This window comes from Sinohyriopsis cumingii, chromosome 5 (assembly GCF_028554795.1).
Source record: "Sinohyriopsis cumingii isolate HCF-2022 chromosome 5, ASM2855479v2, whole genome shotgun sequence".
Taxonomy (NCBI): Eukaryota; Metazoa; Mollusca; class Bivalvia; order Unionida; family Unionidae; genus Sinohyriopsis; species Sinohyriopsis cumingii.
Window position 1 is genome coordinate 34864067 of NC_142965.1, and position 17281 is coordinate 34881347.

At 38.0% G+C, this 17281-nt stretch overlaps 1 protein-coding gene across 1 annotated transcript in view; it reads right to left on the reverse strand.

Moving 5' to 3' along the window:
* Positions 1-15933, reverse strand: part of LOC149798923 (uncharacterized) — a 54913-nt gene extending 38980 nt beyond the window's left edge. Inside the window, exon 1 of the mRNA XM_089957834.1 lies at positions 15385-15933. Coding sequence (XP_089813960.1) covers positions 15385-15519 — 135 coding nt within the window. The 5' untranslated portion in view covers positions 15520-15933. The remainder of the gene's footprint in view (positions 1-15384) is intronic.
* Positions 15934-17281: the final 1348 nt, after the last annotated feature.

The window sequence follows — 17281 nt, forward strand, 5'->3', positions numbered from 1 at the left end:
AGGGTTTGGTTGATTATATTTGTTTATGAATGAACTAAACGAACTGTTTCGTCCATTAGAAAGTAGAGATGATAAAGTTAACAATATGGACGAGTTCACCGAGTCACAAACGAAACTTTCAAACAATCAAATGTATGAAAGTGACATTCACAATGTCAACAATACACGTGCGTGACACAGTAACTGAAAAAATACCATTCTTATCATTGAAACAGTTATTAAAGAGAAATATTCTTAACTTTTCGCAAATAGAATGGCTAGGACCAGTGCCCTCAAGGTCTATAAAAAATAGCACAAAAACGTATATTGAGGCCAACTGTTATCGCTTATCTATCAGAGACATACCATTTTACAAGTCATTCAAAACACTAAATTCGAGAAAAAATGCAACTTAAGGTAAAGGTTGGAAACTAAGAGCATCAGAGCCAATAAGCCAAGAAGACAAAAGTATTATTTCCACTGGCTAAATGGACTGTCACACAACAGCTGGTTTGCAATTTTCGCCGTTCAGCTATTTTGATACAGTGCTAGGCTAGCGATAGAAGCCATACACCGTATGTTACAGGTCCCTTCAACAGCAGGTATGCAAGTGACAGGACATAAACATACGTCCTCTTTGGCTGGTGATAAGACTGGTTATATACTTACATTTACGCACCTTGAATTTCCTCAAAATGAACTTTCTTAGTTCTGCAAATCCGAATGACATGACCCATGCCGTGGAAAACCTGATACCCACAGAAATTATACATATTAACTACATATGTAACTGAAATCAAATTCTCATTACTGCACTAAACTGACACAATAAATCCAGTCTATCGCAAGCAGAAAAATAGAATAGAGTTTGATCAACAACAAAAAACAAAATCCATCCATTCTGGAACAACTGGAAACAATTTTTTCAGTGAGAATGCATTCTAAATATGTCTGTAAATTTCAATTTATTATTTTTTCAAATTAATGTAGAGGGCGGTACGAAGTTCAGAAGTCGCTGGGGTGTTTGCTATGTGCGTGTTAACACTGTTACTGTGTATTAATTAATCTACGGTTTTGTATTTATTTTGAAATACAGCATAAATTATATTACTTCGTTTCCGGTAGTGTGTCCCTTAATTACTAAGCCTTAGTTAGGAAAATGAAACATAATGAGCATATAATAAAAACGTTAGTAATTTGTATGGAAAATACGAACTCGTTTTGCGGACTAATAATGCACTCCCATGGTCATGCAATGTTACTCACAAACAAAATCGTTCATATTTTCCGATCTAAATTCAGTAACCTATAAATATAAAGTCTGTAACGTCCTTTAGTAAAACAAAGTCTGTGATAACTAGAATTTTACACTTTTGTTCAGCGGCCATGAAACGTATAAAATTCACTGAATAATACAAATATAACATTCTTGGCAATTATATTATTCTACTTTATTCATAGATTTCTTATCCAATGAACACTCTCATAAAATCCTCCATTTATGATATACAGAGAAAGAAGATAAAAAAAAAGAAAGGAAGACCAGGCCCATAAGTTGTTGTGGTTAGTTTAATCCACGTAAGACATCAGTTAATCCATGCTTTGCAACCTAGAACTTCATGATTCTACTTCACCGATTCCTTTATTTTGCAAGTCATAATTACACTAATACTCTGTGTGTGTGTGTGTGTGTGTGTGTGTGTGTGTGTGTGTGTTTTCAACGTAGCTTTAACAATTTGAGTCATATCGCTACCATGTATGCAGTGTATCAGTTTATAGTGATGTCTTGCACTGGGGCATCATGCTGCAGACATTTGCCATCATGCCCCACCCATTCACATTACCGTGACACCAGGCCTAACACTAACCTCATAATGCTGATCGCCAAGAGAGGCGGATGCTAGTGCATTGTAAGTCTTTGGTACGACTCGGTGGTTTTCGTAATTATTACGAGAAATTGTGTTAAGATAGTGAATTTTTGTGAACTTTGTGTACAAATAATGCACTACTGGCAGCCTTTACATATTTCGCCAATAGATAACTGAATATAGGCAATAATCCATGGCTTTTGGACCAGCGAAGAAAAGAGAAATTAAAAATTTTCTGCAAAATCTGTTTCGAAATATCTGGACACAAGGATTTTAGTAAGTGAGAAACAATGGCGCTTGGAAAAATAATTATGCTTATTTCACTTTTATAAACCACATTAAGATGCAGAAAAACTGTTATATGTTGATGTATATACATTGTCTGCACCTGGCACTTTGAAGTATTTGATTGCAGCCTATTCTTTATGAATTAGTAAGATGTTAACTTTTAAGAAAGCTATGATTTCTAATCTCCAAAGTTGAAAGGAACAATGGGATTAGATTGCTTGTTTAATCTCTAAACAATCCAACATTGATACTCAAGATAACTCATTGCAAAGTTATTCAGTGATGTGAAACTGAAACGGGGTCGGGGATAGCAGCTAATGAATTTACATCTGAATAATGCGTGAAATTTCCTTTACTAGAAACAACTATACATAGGGAAATAAGTTATATATCTATACTACCATGTATTCAAAGCATTAATTAACACTCTGGTCAAAGTCCCGTTAAGATAAGTGAAAACATTCGGTGTACATGGACCCTGGACACGGCCTTGTTTAACAATTTAACGTCGTTGATTTCTGATTAATTTGAAACAAACTTCTGAAAAGTGGAGCAGTACAATCTTTAATACTCTTTATGGCATGAATTAATCCACAGACAAATATCAGCGCTGTTTCTGGATTGTATTTTGGCAATTCAAGTTAGAAAGACTCTAGGGATAAAATCCAGAGTAAACCAATATCTTCAGCCAGATAATTGGCTTATTGCATGTGTGGCATCTTCAGCCAGATAATTGGCTTATTGCAAGTGTGGCATCTTCAGCCAGATAATTGGCTTATTGTAAGTGTGGCATCTTCAGCCAGATAATTGGCTTATTGTAAGTGTGGCATTGATGAAACAATGAATGAATATTTATCTGCTGTTAATTTAGAGTTTTCTGATCTGACAAATCGTTTATTCATGATATCATTACTTATAAATCCAAAGAATGAAGAACAGCAAAGATAGCGTTTGCGTTTTGTTTTTTTTTTTGTTTTTTTTTTGGGGGGGGTTGAGGGTGTTGGTGATGGTGATCTGTGTATATGTGTTTGTGTTGGGGCTGGGGCACATTATTTGTTTAAATGAAAAAAAGATGAGATGCAGAGTTACCAATTCTTGAGTGGATATGTATTCCAGAGCTTTGTTTGTTTGTAAGTATGTGTGAGTATTTGACGGCACAGCAACACTTTTCATGATTTTCGTGCTGATGCAAATTGAATAAAGTGCCTAGAGCAAGGAAACCTAATGCTACCCGATCTGGACTTATCGGATTCACAACTTCACAAGTTCTAGTGTTTTCTCAAAACCAATTAATTCTTTCTTGGTATTATTGGAAAGCAGTCTGTGTGCAAGATTTACTTGCTTCCGAAATTGAAGAGCTTGACAACATGTCAATCTTGGCAACTCCGAAACGAAAGATTTGACAACGGACGTGCTCAAAAGAGAATGAGTAATATTACGTTTTCAAAAACACTTGTTGATACATTTTATGAACTATTTTACTTAGTTTAAATTATAATCAAGGCATATAATCAAAGCTAGAATTGACCTTAGCAAGTCATGAAGATATACAAAGTAGTGGGCAAAGTGCTTGGAACTATTTTGTTACTCTTAACATACAGACAGTATCATCAAAGCTGGTAGGCGTAAGAATAATATCCAAAACTGGATATTAAATCGCCAGATAGCAGAGTTGCTTATTTCGAGACTATTGTATAGAGTGATCCGACGATTGGAATGAAATTAACACCCTTCTGGTCACGAGCTCAACGCTTAACTAATGAGACATAACTGCTCTCGTCTAGGGCATTGTAAGGTACACTGTCTTGTGTGGTAAGCATGTCTTTGACCGGGATTATCAATATAATAACAGTAAAAGATATCTCTTCCAAATCCATTTCAGTCAACAGTTGTTCAGCAATTTATTTGTTTAAGCGATGATCAATTTTCAGTTGTAAATTAAGTCCGTGATACGGTTCAGATGTCTTTTAAATTCTATAACGTTGCATTGTTTATATTGAAAGATAGCATGCAATGCATTATATACTTACGTATGCCAGCAAGTTGTACGTAAGTACATACATAGAAACATACAGTATAAAACCATGAGAACTTTGCTGTTACTACTACTACCACTACTGCCATACCTACCATGGAAAGTGATGATGTGCGTGTCAAACCTGACGAATGCGAAAGGGATGCCACTCATTACAGAACACTTTATCACTTCACTGGTTTTCGTTGTCAATGTCATTTTCAACATGAAACCATGCGGCTACCACCCTACGGATGTAATTCAACCCTAAGCAAACTCCTGCGGATTTCACCCTACCCTCATCGAAATGAGCCTGTGCAAGACGAATATTCGTTCCTTGTGCGTTTGCCTGAATAATGGGACTTTGAAAGTCATTTTCAAAGTTCCAAGGAAAATTGTCTGAATATCTGGGAGGACTTACTCCCGAAGAATTAGCCAGAGCCGGATTTTTCTACTTGGGTGTATGGGATAAAGTCAAGTGTCACTTCATGCGGAAAGATTCGACTTATCTGGAACATGCTCGATGGTCTCCGCATTGTCACTACCTACCTTTAGTGGAACCCTTGTCATTGAATAAGCCAGCTGGCTAGGAATCAAACGTTGGACAACACCTAGACAAGTATGTAAACTCCATTTAAAAAGGAATATTCAAGGATTACCAAACAAATTGCAAGAGAAGATCTTCAAGGAAGTTTGGCAGGGACTTGCCAGAGCAAAATCTCAATTGATGACTGAGAAACATTTGTGTCTAGAAATTTACAATAAGAAATTAACACAAGTCAATAAACTCGTCAGATTTTTCTGGATCAAATCTGCGTTCATCTGTTTATTTCGCTTTTGACAGTTTACATTAGAAGATTTCAGTACCATTCTTGACCGTTACCCCGAATGGCAGTGGTCAGAAATTACTCACTATGTCCGTTACTTTCGCTCTAGGAGAAGATTTTAAATAAAATAAGGGCAATTAGAAGTGACCCCAACATGGGTATAAATACTGAATGACATCATCATGGACACGTTGCAAGATAACATTCGTAGTTTGCCTGTGGAGTTGAGATGACGCATTTAGCGAGAGCTGGTCAAAATACAGTGAAACGCAAGGAACAATGCATCCGTCACGTCACCAATGTTTAAACCACTGGTACTTGAATGTTATGCGAAGACTGATTCAGACGAAAGTGTTCCAGTGGTCAGACATTGTTAAACAGGACGTGGACGAGAAGGAAGAAGGATTGGTTTGTTGTGACTCATTCTTTTTACTACAAGGTAGACTTAATGCAAAAACTTCCAGAGGAAGAGTTAGAGGGTTACCAAAATCTTGTACACAACGTATACTTAGTTCAAGAGGAAACTTCTGAACGGTGTGTGATGTGCAAGTTAGTGGCTAAACCATTTAGATTCGCCACTGGAGTATGACTATCTCTGTGCAGAACAGACACTTATTCTTTCCGGCAAAAAGAGGCATAAAAACGGGCTACCATGCCACGACCTTTATCAGTGGTGATACAGCAGATTCCGTGGCAGGAAATCAATGAGAGTATTCAAAAGGTGGAGGAATATCAACACTTATTATGAGAACTGGGATTTCGTTTAAAAGCCGATTTCTTGTAGACCCTTTACGAACAGACCTACCACCAAATAAAACATGAAAGTGGCCCCTTTAAGTGTCCACAAGAGACTCATTCTGTTAAAAGCCTTACACTTTTATCTGGATACGTCTTGACCTTTACGTTAAAAAAATGATTCGTCAACTTTTAGGTACTGAAGATGTGTGTGTAACTTGTGACTTACACCCTCACTTGACAGGTGTACGTGACTGGAAAAGTTGGGTTTCGAGGCATGGACCAAAGAAGTGGTCAATTATGTCCAAACTTTTTTTTTCCTAAATTCAAACGTCCAGTGAAAACGTAACTTTTAAACCTGTGTTAGTGACAGTGTCAGAAGAAAAAAAACTAGACACTGAGGACAACCACTCCTTTCAGGACAGAATTGTCATAGACATTCCAGTTAGACCATTCCGGGAGGACACCTGTGTGACTGTACCTAGTATAGGGACTGTAAGAACATTACACCGTCACCCAACACACCTTTGTTACCAAAAACACGTTGTACAGTCACTGGTTTATATTCCATTTTGATCGTTTTTGGTGTGTATTTTATCGTTGTATTTAACCATTAGGCCTTTATGTAATTTTATCTTTCGTTTTGTTCCATTTTAAACATGTGTTGAAATAAACGTTTCCTGAAAAAATTATAAAAACTCTTGTCTTGTTTGTCTTCGTGTCAAAAGTGACATTCCCTGCACTACGGCTACCTCTCCTGTCTCTACTCTCTCTTCCTGCACTTTCAAAGTCATCGACGAATACTTATGTCGTGATAGTTGGGAGGCCTTGTATCTTCGCCATCCCTTTAACATGTTAACTGCCAGACCTATCGGTTCAGGCAAAAACTAATTTGTCAAACATTTGGTCGAACATAAACATCATTTGATCGATCGTCCAAATCAACGGATCGTGTGGCGTTACAAAGACTGGCAATCGGCATACAGTCTCTTGCGATAAAGTCAAAACGATTCCATCGTGTTTGTGGAAGGCATGCTTGGCGAAGACGACGGGATCGTCTCTGACCCCAATCAAACCCATCTGGTCCTCTTTGACGACATGTTAGTAGAACACGAAGAAGAAATAAAACTGTGGTTTACGCGCTAAGGGCCAGTATCATTTACATCACTCAAAATTTGTTTGAACAAAGTAAATCCCATCGCACCATCAGTCTCAGTGCTCATTACTTCGTCTTGTTTTAAAGCCCTAGAGATAAATCGCAAGTGCAAGTCTTAAAAAAACAGTTAGAAACGCCTTGGCTGACTCATGCGTACGATGCGTACGACGATGCCACTCAAACCCCACACGCATATTTACTCGTGGATTTAAAAAAAAAAACACCCTTCCCCAATTATTTGCGATATCGTACCCATCTGCTTCACCACTAGTGCCAAGAGGGCTTGTCCTGTAACGTCCACGTCGTCGACTTAACAACAACAACAAAAAATCTAGAAAAACCTCGGTCACTTTGGGTCTGTCTCACACAGCGGGAACATGACGTTCCTTCAGTCTCATCTTCCCGTCAAATTGATTCATGCCTTGTACGGCATCAGTCAAGAAAAAAATCCACAAATACGTGCTCGTGTCTTAGAACCCAGTGTCAAAGAAGTCTTGCGATGGTTTACGGTGACAGCATGTCAATTACTGCAGGGCATTATTCACATTCCACATCAAACGAAATTTTTTTTGAGAGAAACAAAGTAGCGTTGACACAATTGGCCGATCCTCGCATCAACACTCAAACCAAAAAGCAAATTAATTTGAAAGCTGGCGGTAACGGTTCTCACGGATGTTTCGTCATTAGCTCCCTCTTGAAATGGGATCCCAATACCCCCAAAGTTCTCCTCAAGAAAAAGCCACTGCCAAAAAAGTCAAACGGTTCCAAAAGAAAAAGAGCATTGGTATCAATACCAGGTCACAGCTACAGAGAAATAAAAGCCTACAAAAAAAAGAAAACGAACAGCCCAGAAAAACGACCCCAGAAAACAGCTTCTTCCCGCAAGAGGCCACGACCTACAGCGACGGTGACCACGTCTCCAGTAGTCTCGGGTTCTTCTATGTCTCCGTTGCTAGTGATGCCAGCCAAGCACAATTTGACACCCGTTCTTCCTCATTTGATGAAACAATAGAAACCCTCATCTCCAAGAACTTCTCCCTTAGCGGTGACATCCTCAACCTCTTTAGCTGCAGTAACAGTTGCTCACAAAGTACCTTCCCCCCAAAATCAAAGTCCAAGAGAGATCGGGCATGTTACAGATTTTACAGGATTTGTCCAAGCAAGAACTGTCCCGATTTAGTCCCTTCCGAACCCCTCCACGACGTGTGATGCCTGTCATCAAGTTGATACGACGTAAAGACAACCAGTGGCGACGCATTTCAGTGTAAAGAAGACCTGCGTTAAACGATGGGGATCAGGTATAGTTGCTCCTGAACCAAAAATATGTCCCTTAATAAGTGTACACCATTATCTGGCTAAAAAAGAAAAGAAAAGGACTTCCTCCTCTTTTAGCCAAACATTAGGACATGTTGTCTGTCCTGTCCAAAGCTCCTTCATCCATGCGGACACAACTCATTCAAACAGCTCCGAAGATGTCATCGATACCGTGAGCGAATGTTGTCTGAATGTCTTGAAAGGAACAATACCTTTGTCTAAACACCAGAAAGAATGCTTAGTCAAACATCAATACGTTCTTCGCCAAATGGTCCAAAAGGAAATCCACAAATGTCAAACGAAAAATATGATTGTGCAACGCGGAGGACTTTTTTAGGACCTCTTTTCAAAGGAAATAGCGGGACCCATGCTGGGAAGACTGTTTGGAGGTGTTTTATCCATGGGTCCAAGATAAAAGAATCAAGAAGATAAAAGGGACCTCTGGAGTCAAAAATCTCAGACGTGACGTTTTTATTCGAATGGAAGGACAAAAACTGGCTTAGTGCCTTACAAACGATGGATGAAATACCATCGTTGTTAAGAACAACGAACTCCGCATTTGCGTCCTAATCCTCATTTGACAGAGATGTCCCAGTTTCAACATGAATTGCAATCGTTGATGGATCGCGAGGATTTATCCGAAACCAAAAAGTCGCAAAGGTACGGTTAACTATTGCAACGAATGCAGCCCTTTCACCAGAAAGCTGTAGACGAAACAGCTCAGCCGACTCTGAAAGATTTTAAGACCCTGATGAAAAGTCCACCACCACAACTACTCCAGTGACCAAGACAGAATAAGGAGAAGAAGAAGAGTTTCAAACTAAACCAGAAAACGTACGCAAGTTAACAACACCACCAGAGAAAGTATGCAAGTCAACAAGACCACCAACATCCAGAATTGGATGGATTACAAATATGATGGCCACTCCTTCTTCCACAGAAGAGAAAAGGAAGGTGAAGACAGAAATGATACAAGAACCGATTACCCATTTTCAGACATCCTCCTCCTCAACACCTTTTGCTCGCCGGACACGGAAAGCATTACGATCCAAGAAAATACCACACGAGAAAAAGAGTACCATCAGTGAAAAGTGGGTGACTTATTAACAAAAATGGATAAGTTGGTAGCTTGTATTTCCTAAGATCCATACCATCCTGCGGATTACGAAGAAGTTCACAAATTGTATCGTGCTGCCAAAACCGTCTGAAAGTCTCCGTTCATCTCAAGTTCATCGATGGTTACAAGAACAAGCCACGTACACTTTACACATACCATTCGATGAAAATGTTCCAGACGTCGCACAAGAGTGGAGGGCATAGATCATCAATAGCAAACCAATTTAGCCGATGTCTCTCATTTGGCCACCTACAATCGTGGCTACAAATATTTGTTTTGTGTCATCGACGTCTTTTCCAAATTTGCCTGGATCGTGCCATTGACTTCCAAATCGAGCAGTTTGTTAATGCAAGCCTTAAAACTGGTGTTAAAACAAAGTGGTCGTCACTCTCTTTGATGGCAAACCGACAAAGGCACCAACTTTCTGAACCAAGCTTTCCAAAAAGAATTAAAGAAACGTGACATTAATGTTTTCACCACCGTGAATACCGAAACCAAGGATCATCGTGAAACATTCTCAACGCACTTTGAAAGAACGTATGTGGAAATATTTTACGCATCGACACACTTTCAAGTACATCGACGTTTTTCCGCACTTGGTCCATGCGTACTACCAATCTTACCATCGAAGCATCGGATGTGCCCCACAAAAAGTGACTCCCGAGAAGGAAGTGACCGTTTCTGAGCGCCTGTACGTCCCAGACGGTGACTGTCCCCAAGATAGATCGGGTGTTGACAACAGGAGATTGTGTGCGCATTGGCAAAACCAAATGAACTTTCGACAAAGGTTACTCACCCAACTGGACCTCGGACTTGTTTCGTGTCATTGAAAGAGTGCGTGGCCATCATCCTGCCGTCAATAAATTGGAAGACATGAGCAGGGTAGTGTTAAAATTAACGTTTTACTTGTTAGAAACGTATGACCAAAAAAGAAGACGAAGTGTACGACATCGAAAGCATTCTCGAATGAAGAACCTGAAAAGTTGGAAAACGACGTGTCAAAGAAGTCAAAGTACGTTGGAAAGGATATCCACCCAGTTTTGATTCTTGGATCGACGCTTCTTAGGTCATCGACTATAAAAAGAAGTGATCATCATGTCCTTCAACACAGCCTCATTTGCCACTACCACCGTGACCACTCTTTCACCCAGTTCTTCCCTGCAAGATCTACAAAAGCAGCCCTTGTGGGTATGGTGTGGAGAACGTGTGCCTAAACGCAAATCGTATTTTTCTCCCAAATCTTTGTGGTGTGGTGTGTCATCGGTGCTGCTATTGCCAACTTGAGTTTGCAACAAGGAGACAAACAATTGTGGACCATTTTATTAAGCTGTTGCATCGGTTACCCTCTTCCCAATCCTTCCCTGAAATACTCCTCAAGCGGGAACAACAGGTGTCTTGTGTCCTACGTCAGTCACCACTCCAACAATAACCACTCCAACAACAATTCTCTTTTAGACACTCCTCTGACTTCGAGTGACCCCGACTTGCAAGAAGAGATGAATAAAATAGAGTTTTCAGGTTACACAAAGTCAGCAAGCAAATTGCATCAGGCTATTATTTTAGCGGTGAACATTGGTGGATACAATTGCTGACATATTCAAGGCAACGTTTGGAAAAGCCCTGAATAGACCCCCAAAAATTGTTAAGATTGAGTACCATAAAGTGACCTGTCGCCGACTGATGAAGTTTCAAGATAACGAAACGTTGTCCGTTAGGTTTAATGGTCATTTGTTTAAAATTTTGGGTGAACATCCACAGTTGGTATCACAGAATGTGAGCCCAAAAATCAATAGTAATATGAATTTTTGCAGGGCTTTTGGAACGAAGGACTCAATTTGATCTTTGTGTACTCCGATGTGGTGGAGTACAACGTGGTAGGACACACCTCCGTACCGTTACTGCGTGTCATTCCTTTCAAAGTGAATTTTACCACGGTCACTAACGAGGAAGGTGGAAACACCTATCAGGTTCACTGCGAATTTGTACAGGAAGAGCCCGAAGATTACTTCGATCTGGACAGCAGTTACTTGTACCTAAAATTCAAAGTGAACGAAACGGATGGTACCGATCTAGATGGAGACGAGGCAGTAGTTCCCGTCAACAATTTCATGCATTCCTTCTGCAGCGATTGTCCCTATACAGTCCCAATACTTTTTGTCCCTCTATAGTTCAACCCATGTTAAAATTCCCTTGTTAAATTCCCCTTGTCCCTATACGTTCACAGGGTGATCTGAAAAGTATTGTTCCTATACGTTCCCAGGGTGTTTTTCCTTGTATGTCCTCATGTGTCCCACTGTATCCCCGATTACTACTTGTATGTATGTATGTATGTATGTATGTATGTATGTATGTATGTATGTATGTATGTATGTGTATGTATGTATGTATGTATGTATGTATGTATGTATGTATGTATGATTTATGTATGTATGATCTGGTATTAACCTAGAAAACGTATAATTTTGGTGGAAGCATAGACACAGCAACACATGGCTAATTTAGCAAATGTAGTAATTATGGTGGTACATTTATCTGCTTAAATAAGCTCATGTTCTTTTGAATTCAAGCTGATGTTTTTCTATTCTTCTTTCTTGATAGGATATGTGTATCATAACTCTTAGATCTTTTCAATGCTTTGAACTTCGATGGTTGGTGGGGGTTTTTATTTTGAAGCATAAAAATATATTTTGCAATTTAATTGGACCATTTATAGCAATAGTAAAAGTATGGACTGTGACATCTCGTACTGTATAATTAAGTTTTAAAAAAAAAAAAAAACATCCGTTATCAAAACCAGCACTCGACAATGTACTATTCGTACAATCTAAAATTAGTCGACACGATTACTGAGACACAGTAGAATAGTTGTTGATATGATAGCTGCTATGTATATTTTTTTTCAAAATGAGGTTTAGAATCAAGTTTCAACCTTGATCAACCACAAAGTTATGACAATTTGCTTGACTGTTCTGTTTTTAGGCTATGATTATTTTCATGGCAATCCTTTATATAGAATCATTGACACACATGTCATAGGTAATGATTCCACGCCTGTTGTCGGTAATTTTATGCCTTGTAATGAAGAACATTTCATGCATTTTATACAGTAAAGCTATAATGAATGTGCGTGACTATTTGCGTTTATGTTGTTTTTTGGGGGTTTAAAGCCAAGTTTCAGCACACGATACATGGCGGCCAGCATAACTTGTGGAGGAAGAGCCCGATAAGAACCACCGACCCATGGGAAGCTACTGGCAATGTGTTGCAAATACCGGTATTGGCCGAGCCCGAGACTCAATCTAACGCAGACAGTTGAGAAATGGCAGCGATCGATGAAGGCGAGCGCTGTAGACCAATCGGCCACCCGGATCCACCATGCGTTTATGCATAATGAGGTAAAGGATTCGGGTATATCGCTTACAGACATTTGAATCTGTCCTGTGGGTAATATTGCATACTATGTTTGTATTATTGTATCTTAAGAAACTTTTATTGAATAGTTCGTCATGATATCATTCGAAGTATCAGAAGAAACACGACATTTAATCAGCATATGAAAACAACATGAACGTAAGAGACAGTGTTCGTGTATATTGTTTTTAGGTGGGAGATTATAACTAAAATTATTAAACTAATAACATTGAGGTTGTAATTATTCCTCAGCACGCACAAGGCTGATTAATTGGCTGCTGATTATATTGATTTAATCCAATCATAAATGAATGACACCAAACTTACAAATTTAAGCAGTAAATGATCTCTTGTCAGAGAAAAGTTGGACCTGGTCTACCTATCAACTGAGTGTTATAGTACTTCGTTTGATAATATAATTGGTTGGTGTTGATTTTGAAGACGAGTATGTTAAACAGCGATTAGCAACAGTCTCATTTTTGGGCAAATCTCTCTTATTTCACTCCACTATCTCAGTTCAAGTCATATCTCAGTTCAAGTCATGAGTAAATTATATTACATGTTTTTCACATCAGAAAATAATGGTACCAAAGAAAAGAAATTAGAAACACCTAATAAACGAACTTGTTTGAGTTATTATTGATTCTGAGTCATTACTTAAGCAGACGATGTGTTTGTACGTGTGAGCTTCCATATTCATAGCGCATACTCTGCTCAGCGTTAATTATAGTGTATCTGTTTAGCATAGTAATCGAGGACACAAAATATAATTGTCAAATATGAATAGCTCCATGTAATATAGAAGAATACGATACGTATTTGCAAACATGACGGGACCAGACACGTTTTGATTTGGAACAAGTTCCACTTGTTCAAAACTTTATCTCGTGTTTTTGCGCAGCTTATAAGTAAATTGGTTTCTTTGGAACACACTTAACGATAGATAATGAACTTCTGTTAAGCTGCAGATGGCTTATGTATTGGGGTAGGGGCATGTTGTCTCAAGACCAGATCGACTACATAATTTCATTTATTCTCGTTAAATACCAGCTAAACATTTCTTCACCGCAAATTGTCTCGAAGTATGACTATTATACAAGTACATTACTGGTATATCAAACCATTTAAGATCATTATGAAACAAGAAAGAATTTGATGGCTGCTATAGAGATAATTATAATCTCTTCTTCCTTTTAAATTATTTTTGAGGATCATTTTAAATAATTCTTTGGAGAAAAGTTTCACCACCTTAAATCCGCAGGTAGCATGTCTTTAAATATTTAAAATTTCCTATATGCTGAACACTCCCAAGTCGTATTAAAACAATTTGTATTAGTATACGAATCATCTAATTAATATTTAGCCATTGGTAATTAATCATTGTTTTAAACTTTAAATAAAAAGACTACCAACAGGAACATGTTGTTGTTGTAGGGTTTAACGCCATTTTTCTGCATAAGATAAGCTATACATGACGGCCAGTATAAATGGAGGAGGAAAAACCCTGGAAAATCCCGGGAACAAACACCGACCCACGAGAAGCTACTGGCAAGCTTTCTCAAGAAAGATCGCTTTAAACCACTCGGCCAATCGGGGCCCCACCAACAAGAACTAAAAAAACACACCAAAATCACACCAACAAAACACAATCCAACAAATAAAAACAAATCAAACAGTTGTAATTATAGGTAAATTATCGAATGAATGAATGACGAGCAAACTAAATGAATTTTTAAGCGTTAACATGGGACCCGTAAGCAGATAATGATTTTACTTGCATATGAGTGCCCTTTTGGATTTATTTTAAGGTAATGATCATCTACGTAGGTACAGCATCCCAATGTAAACTGTAAGAAAACAGCCTAAACCAGAACAGTTTGAACAACATGTACTAGTCTTTTACGACCAACAATGAAGTATTTTAATTTGTTGAATATCGATTTCCTTCTTATGTGAACGAATAATAAAGCCAAAAGGCAAATTGATACAAATTAGTCGAATATATTTTTGTTCCAATTCTTTATTTACTCTTAAGCATTAAAATGCATGCACATAATTAGTAATGAAAAATAGTTTCATATACATTTCAACTGAGGCTTCTATTTGCAATTTGGATCAAGTGACATAACTTGCTTTTTCATTTCAAATGCTAAATACATATACTTTGCCAAATTCCATACAATTGTCCTACTGGTACAATTCATCCGATGAACACATTTTATCACGGGGGGGGGGGGGGGTAAAATATCTTGTACTGAGGGATATTGTTAACAAATAATACTTATTACGAACCAACAAGGGGCCCCGAGCGGCCGAGTGGTCTGAAGCGCTCACAGTTACAAATCACTGTCATTTTATCTCTGTCTCCGTCGGTTCGAGTCCCATGCTAGGCTATCGTGTTTTCGCGGGAAAGCTTACCAGTAGCTTCTCGTGGGTCGTACTTTTCCATTTGTCAAGGTACTGACAAACCTACCTATGTTCCTATGCCATACAACACCAAACCAAACAAATACTCGAACCCTTGTCTTTTTTATAAGGCCGCATACGAATATCTACTACTACTACTACCTACTACAACTACTACTACAGCTGCAGCTGCTACTACTACTACTACCACCGGAAACATAGAGATAATTTAATCTAACTTGTAAATATGTAGTAGTATACTGACTTACCCGTATTTCTTTTTGAACAGATTCAGTCAGGATTCCACTGTTGACAAGCCTGTTTTCCAGTTCATTCGTCCATATAACATTCTTCTGAAGAAAGTTCCTATTATTGTTCAAAACCTCCCTCTGTAGAGAATTCATAGCTGTTAAATGTTTCCTCTCTTCTTTCTCAAAATTATAACTAAAACTTAACGAAAGTCACCAAGATTTTTGTCAGCTTTAATTTAAATATTTCCTGTACGAAATAGTGACGAGCACACCTTCGTGTTTCTTTCAGTCATCCTGACTGAATATTTATGTTGTCTACCTGCCTTATCCTGGTTCATTTGGGTATGTCAATCAAAGAATAATGCACACATAGGAATTGAACCGTTAAATAACGATTGTTAATCGTTTAGCTTAACCACTAAAACAGGCATTGTGCACATATATTGAACATGAAATATCAACGTCTGAAAGCTTACACGTTGTATAGGTTGTTATACCGATGACACTGACTCTAGATAATGTGAGCGATTGATACATAACAATCCTTCTCTGGTAAGTGAATTACCTGGATCTGCATATACAAAATAGACGTCAGGTCTTATGTGACACTTTAACCCACACGCGGTTTGTCAGATGTAAGACTGTCTACTTATAGTAATATTCTTACCCAATTATGGGCAATTCATGTTTGGTGTTTTATACAAAACTTAACAAAAGCATTTTTCCCTTTTATATTGATCTAATCTGACAAAATCTTTTCGAGGCCATAAACTGTACTTATATCCTATGATATTTTATTTTTACGAACCTCGGAATTGTGCCTATTATTTCACAAATGTCACGCGCATTATTTCGCACCATAACTACTACTGAATTGAAGGTTACGGACATACAGGAAAATGTCGGAATGTCTTTGATTCACTTCATAGTGTGTGATTATCACTGAGGACATTCCGTATGTAACATTTTCGTATAGGTCTTTACTGATCATGAAGCATCGTGTTTTTGACACGAGTGGCGCTTGCTTGCAGTTATTACAGTATTATACGCTGTTGCATGCTCTAAAACAAAGCTCATATCAGAAAGCATTTGTTCCAGCAGCAAAAGCTAGATAATAACAGGAAACAGTAATCTTATGTATGGAGTTTGTACAGCTATATGTAGTAATTTATTCGGTTTTTTTTTTTTAGAAACGACTTGCATTGGTAAATATTTGAGGCGAATTTAGAATGGACATAGGAAAGAAAAGTGTTGTCCAGCTGACCCGTTTATAAGCAAACCATCGCATCTCATACCGGTTCAGATGCAAATATGTGCAGCTTACCAAAATATATTGATATGAGAGAAACTCTTTGTTATCCAATGTACAGTGTCCCTGGGCAAAACAATCACTGCTCAGTTCAAGAAAATAAAGCCAGTTTACTCGTTATCAACGGTGACTGAATTTTCAACCTCTCGAAAATTGGCAGAAGGATATTGTTATTTATTCTGACCATCCACTTGTCTGCTTCTCCGGTGATTCTTATCTAATATACAAGAATATCGAAACAATATTAAACTTTGCTAGTATAGTAAAACGCTGCGTTTATAACTACAATTTTGATTTTTCCCAGCTACTTCTTCTGAGCTCAACGAAGGAGTCAAAAAGTTTGGTTTGTTACAAGGTACAAAATCAGAAACAACTAATAAACAAAAGAACAGACAGAAACGTAAACAATTCCAGAAAATAATGTTTCATCTACAATGAGGATTCTATTCAATTCTATTCAAAACGTAGAAATTCTTGATGAAGAGCTGTTAATCTTCTCATATGTTTAACAGAACGGAAAGTTATATCCCCTGATTCTACAAAAGAATGCTTTATAATATGATATTCGTAATATTAAAGACTTTACAAATGCGAATCAGTAACATA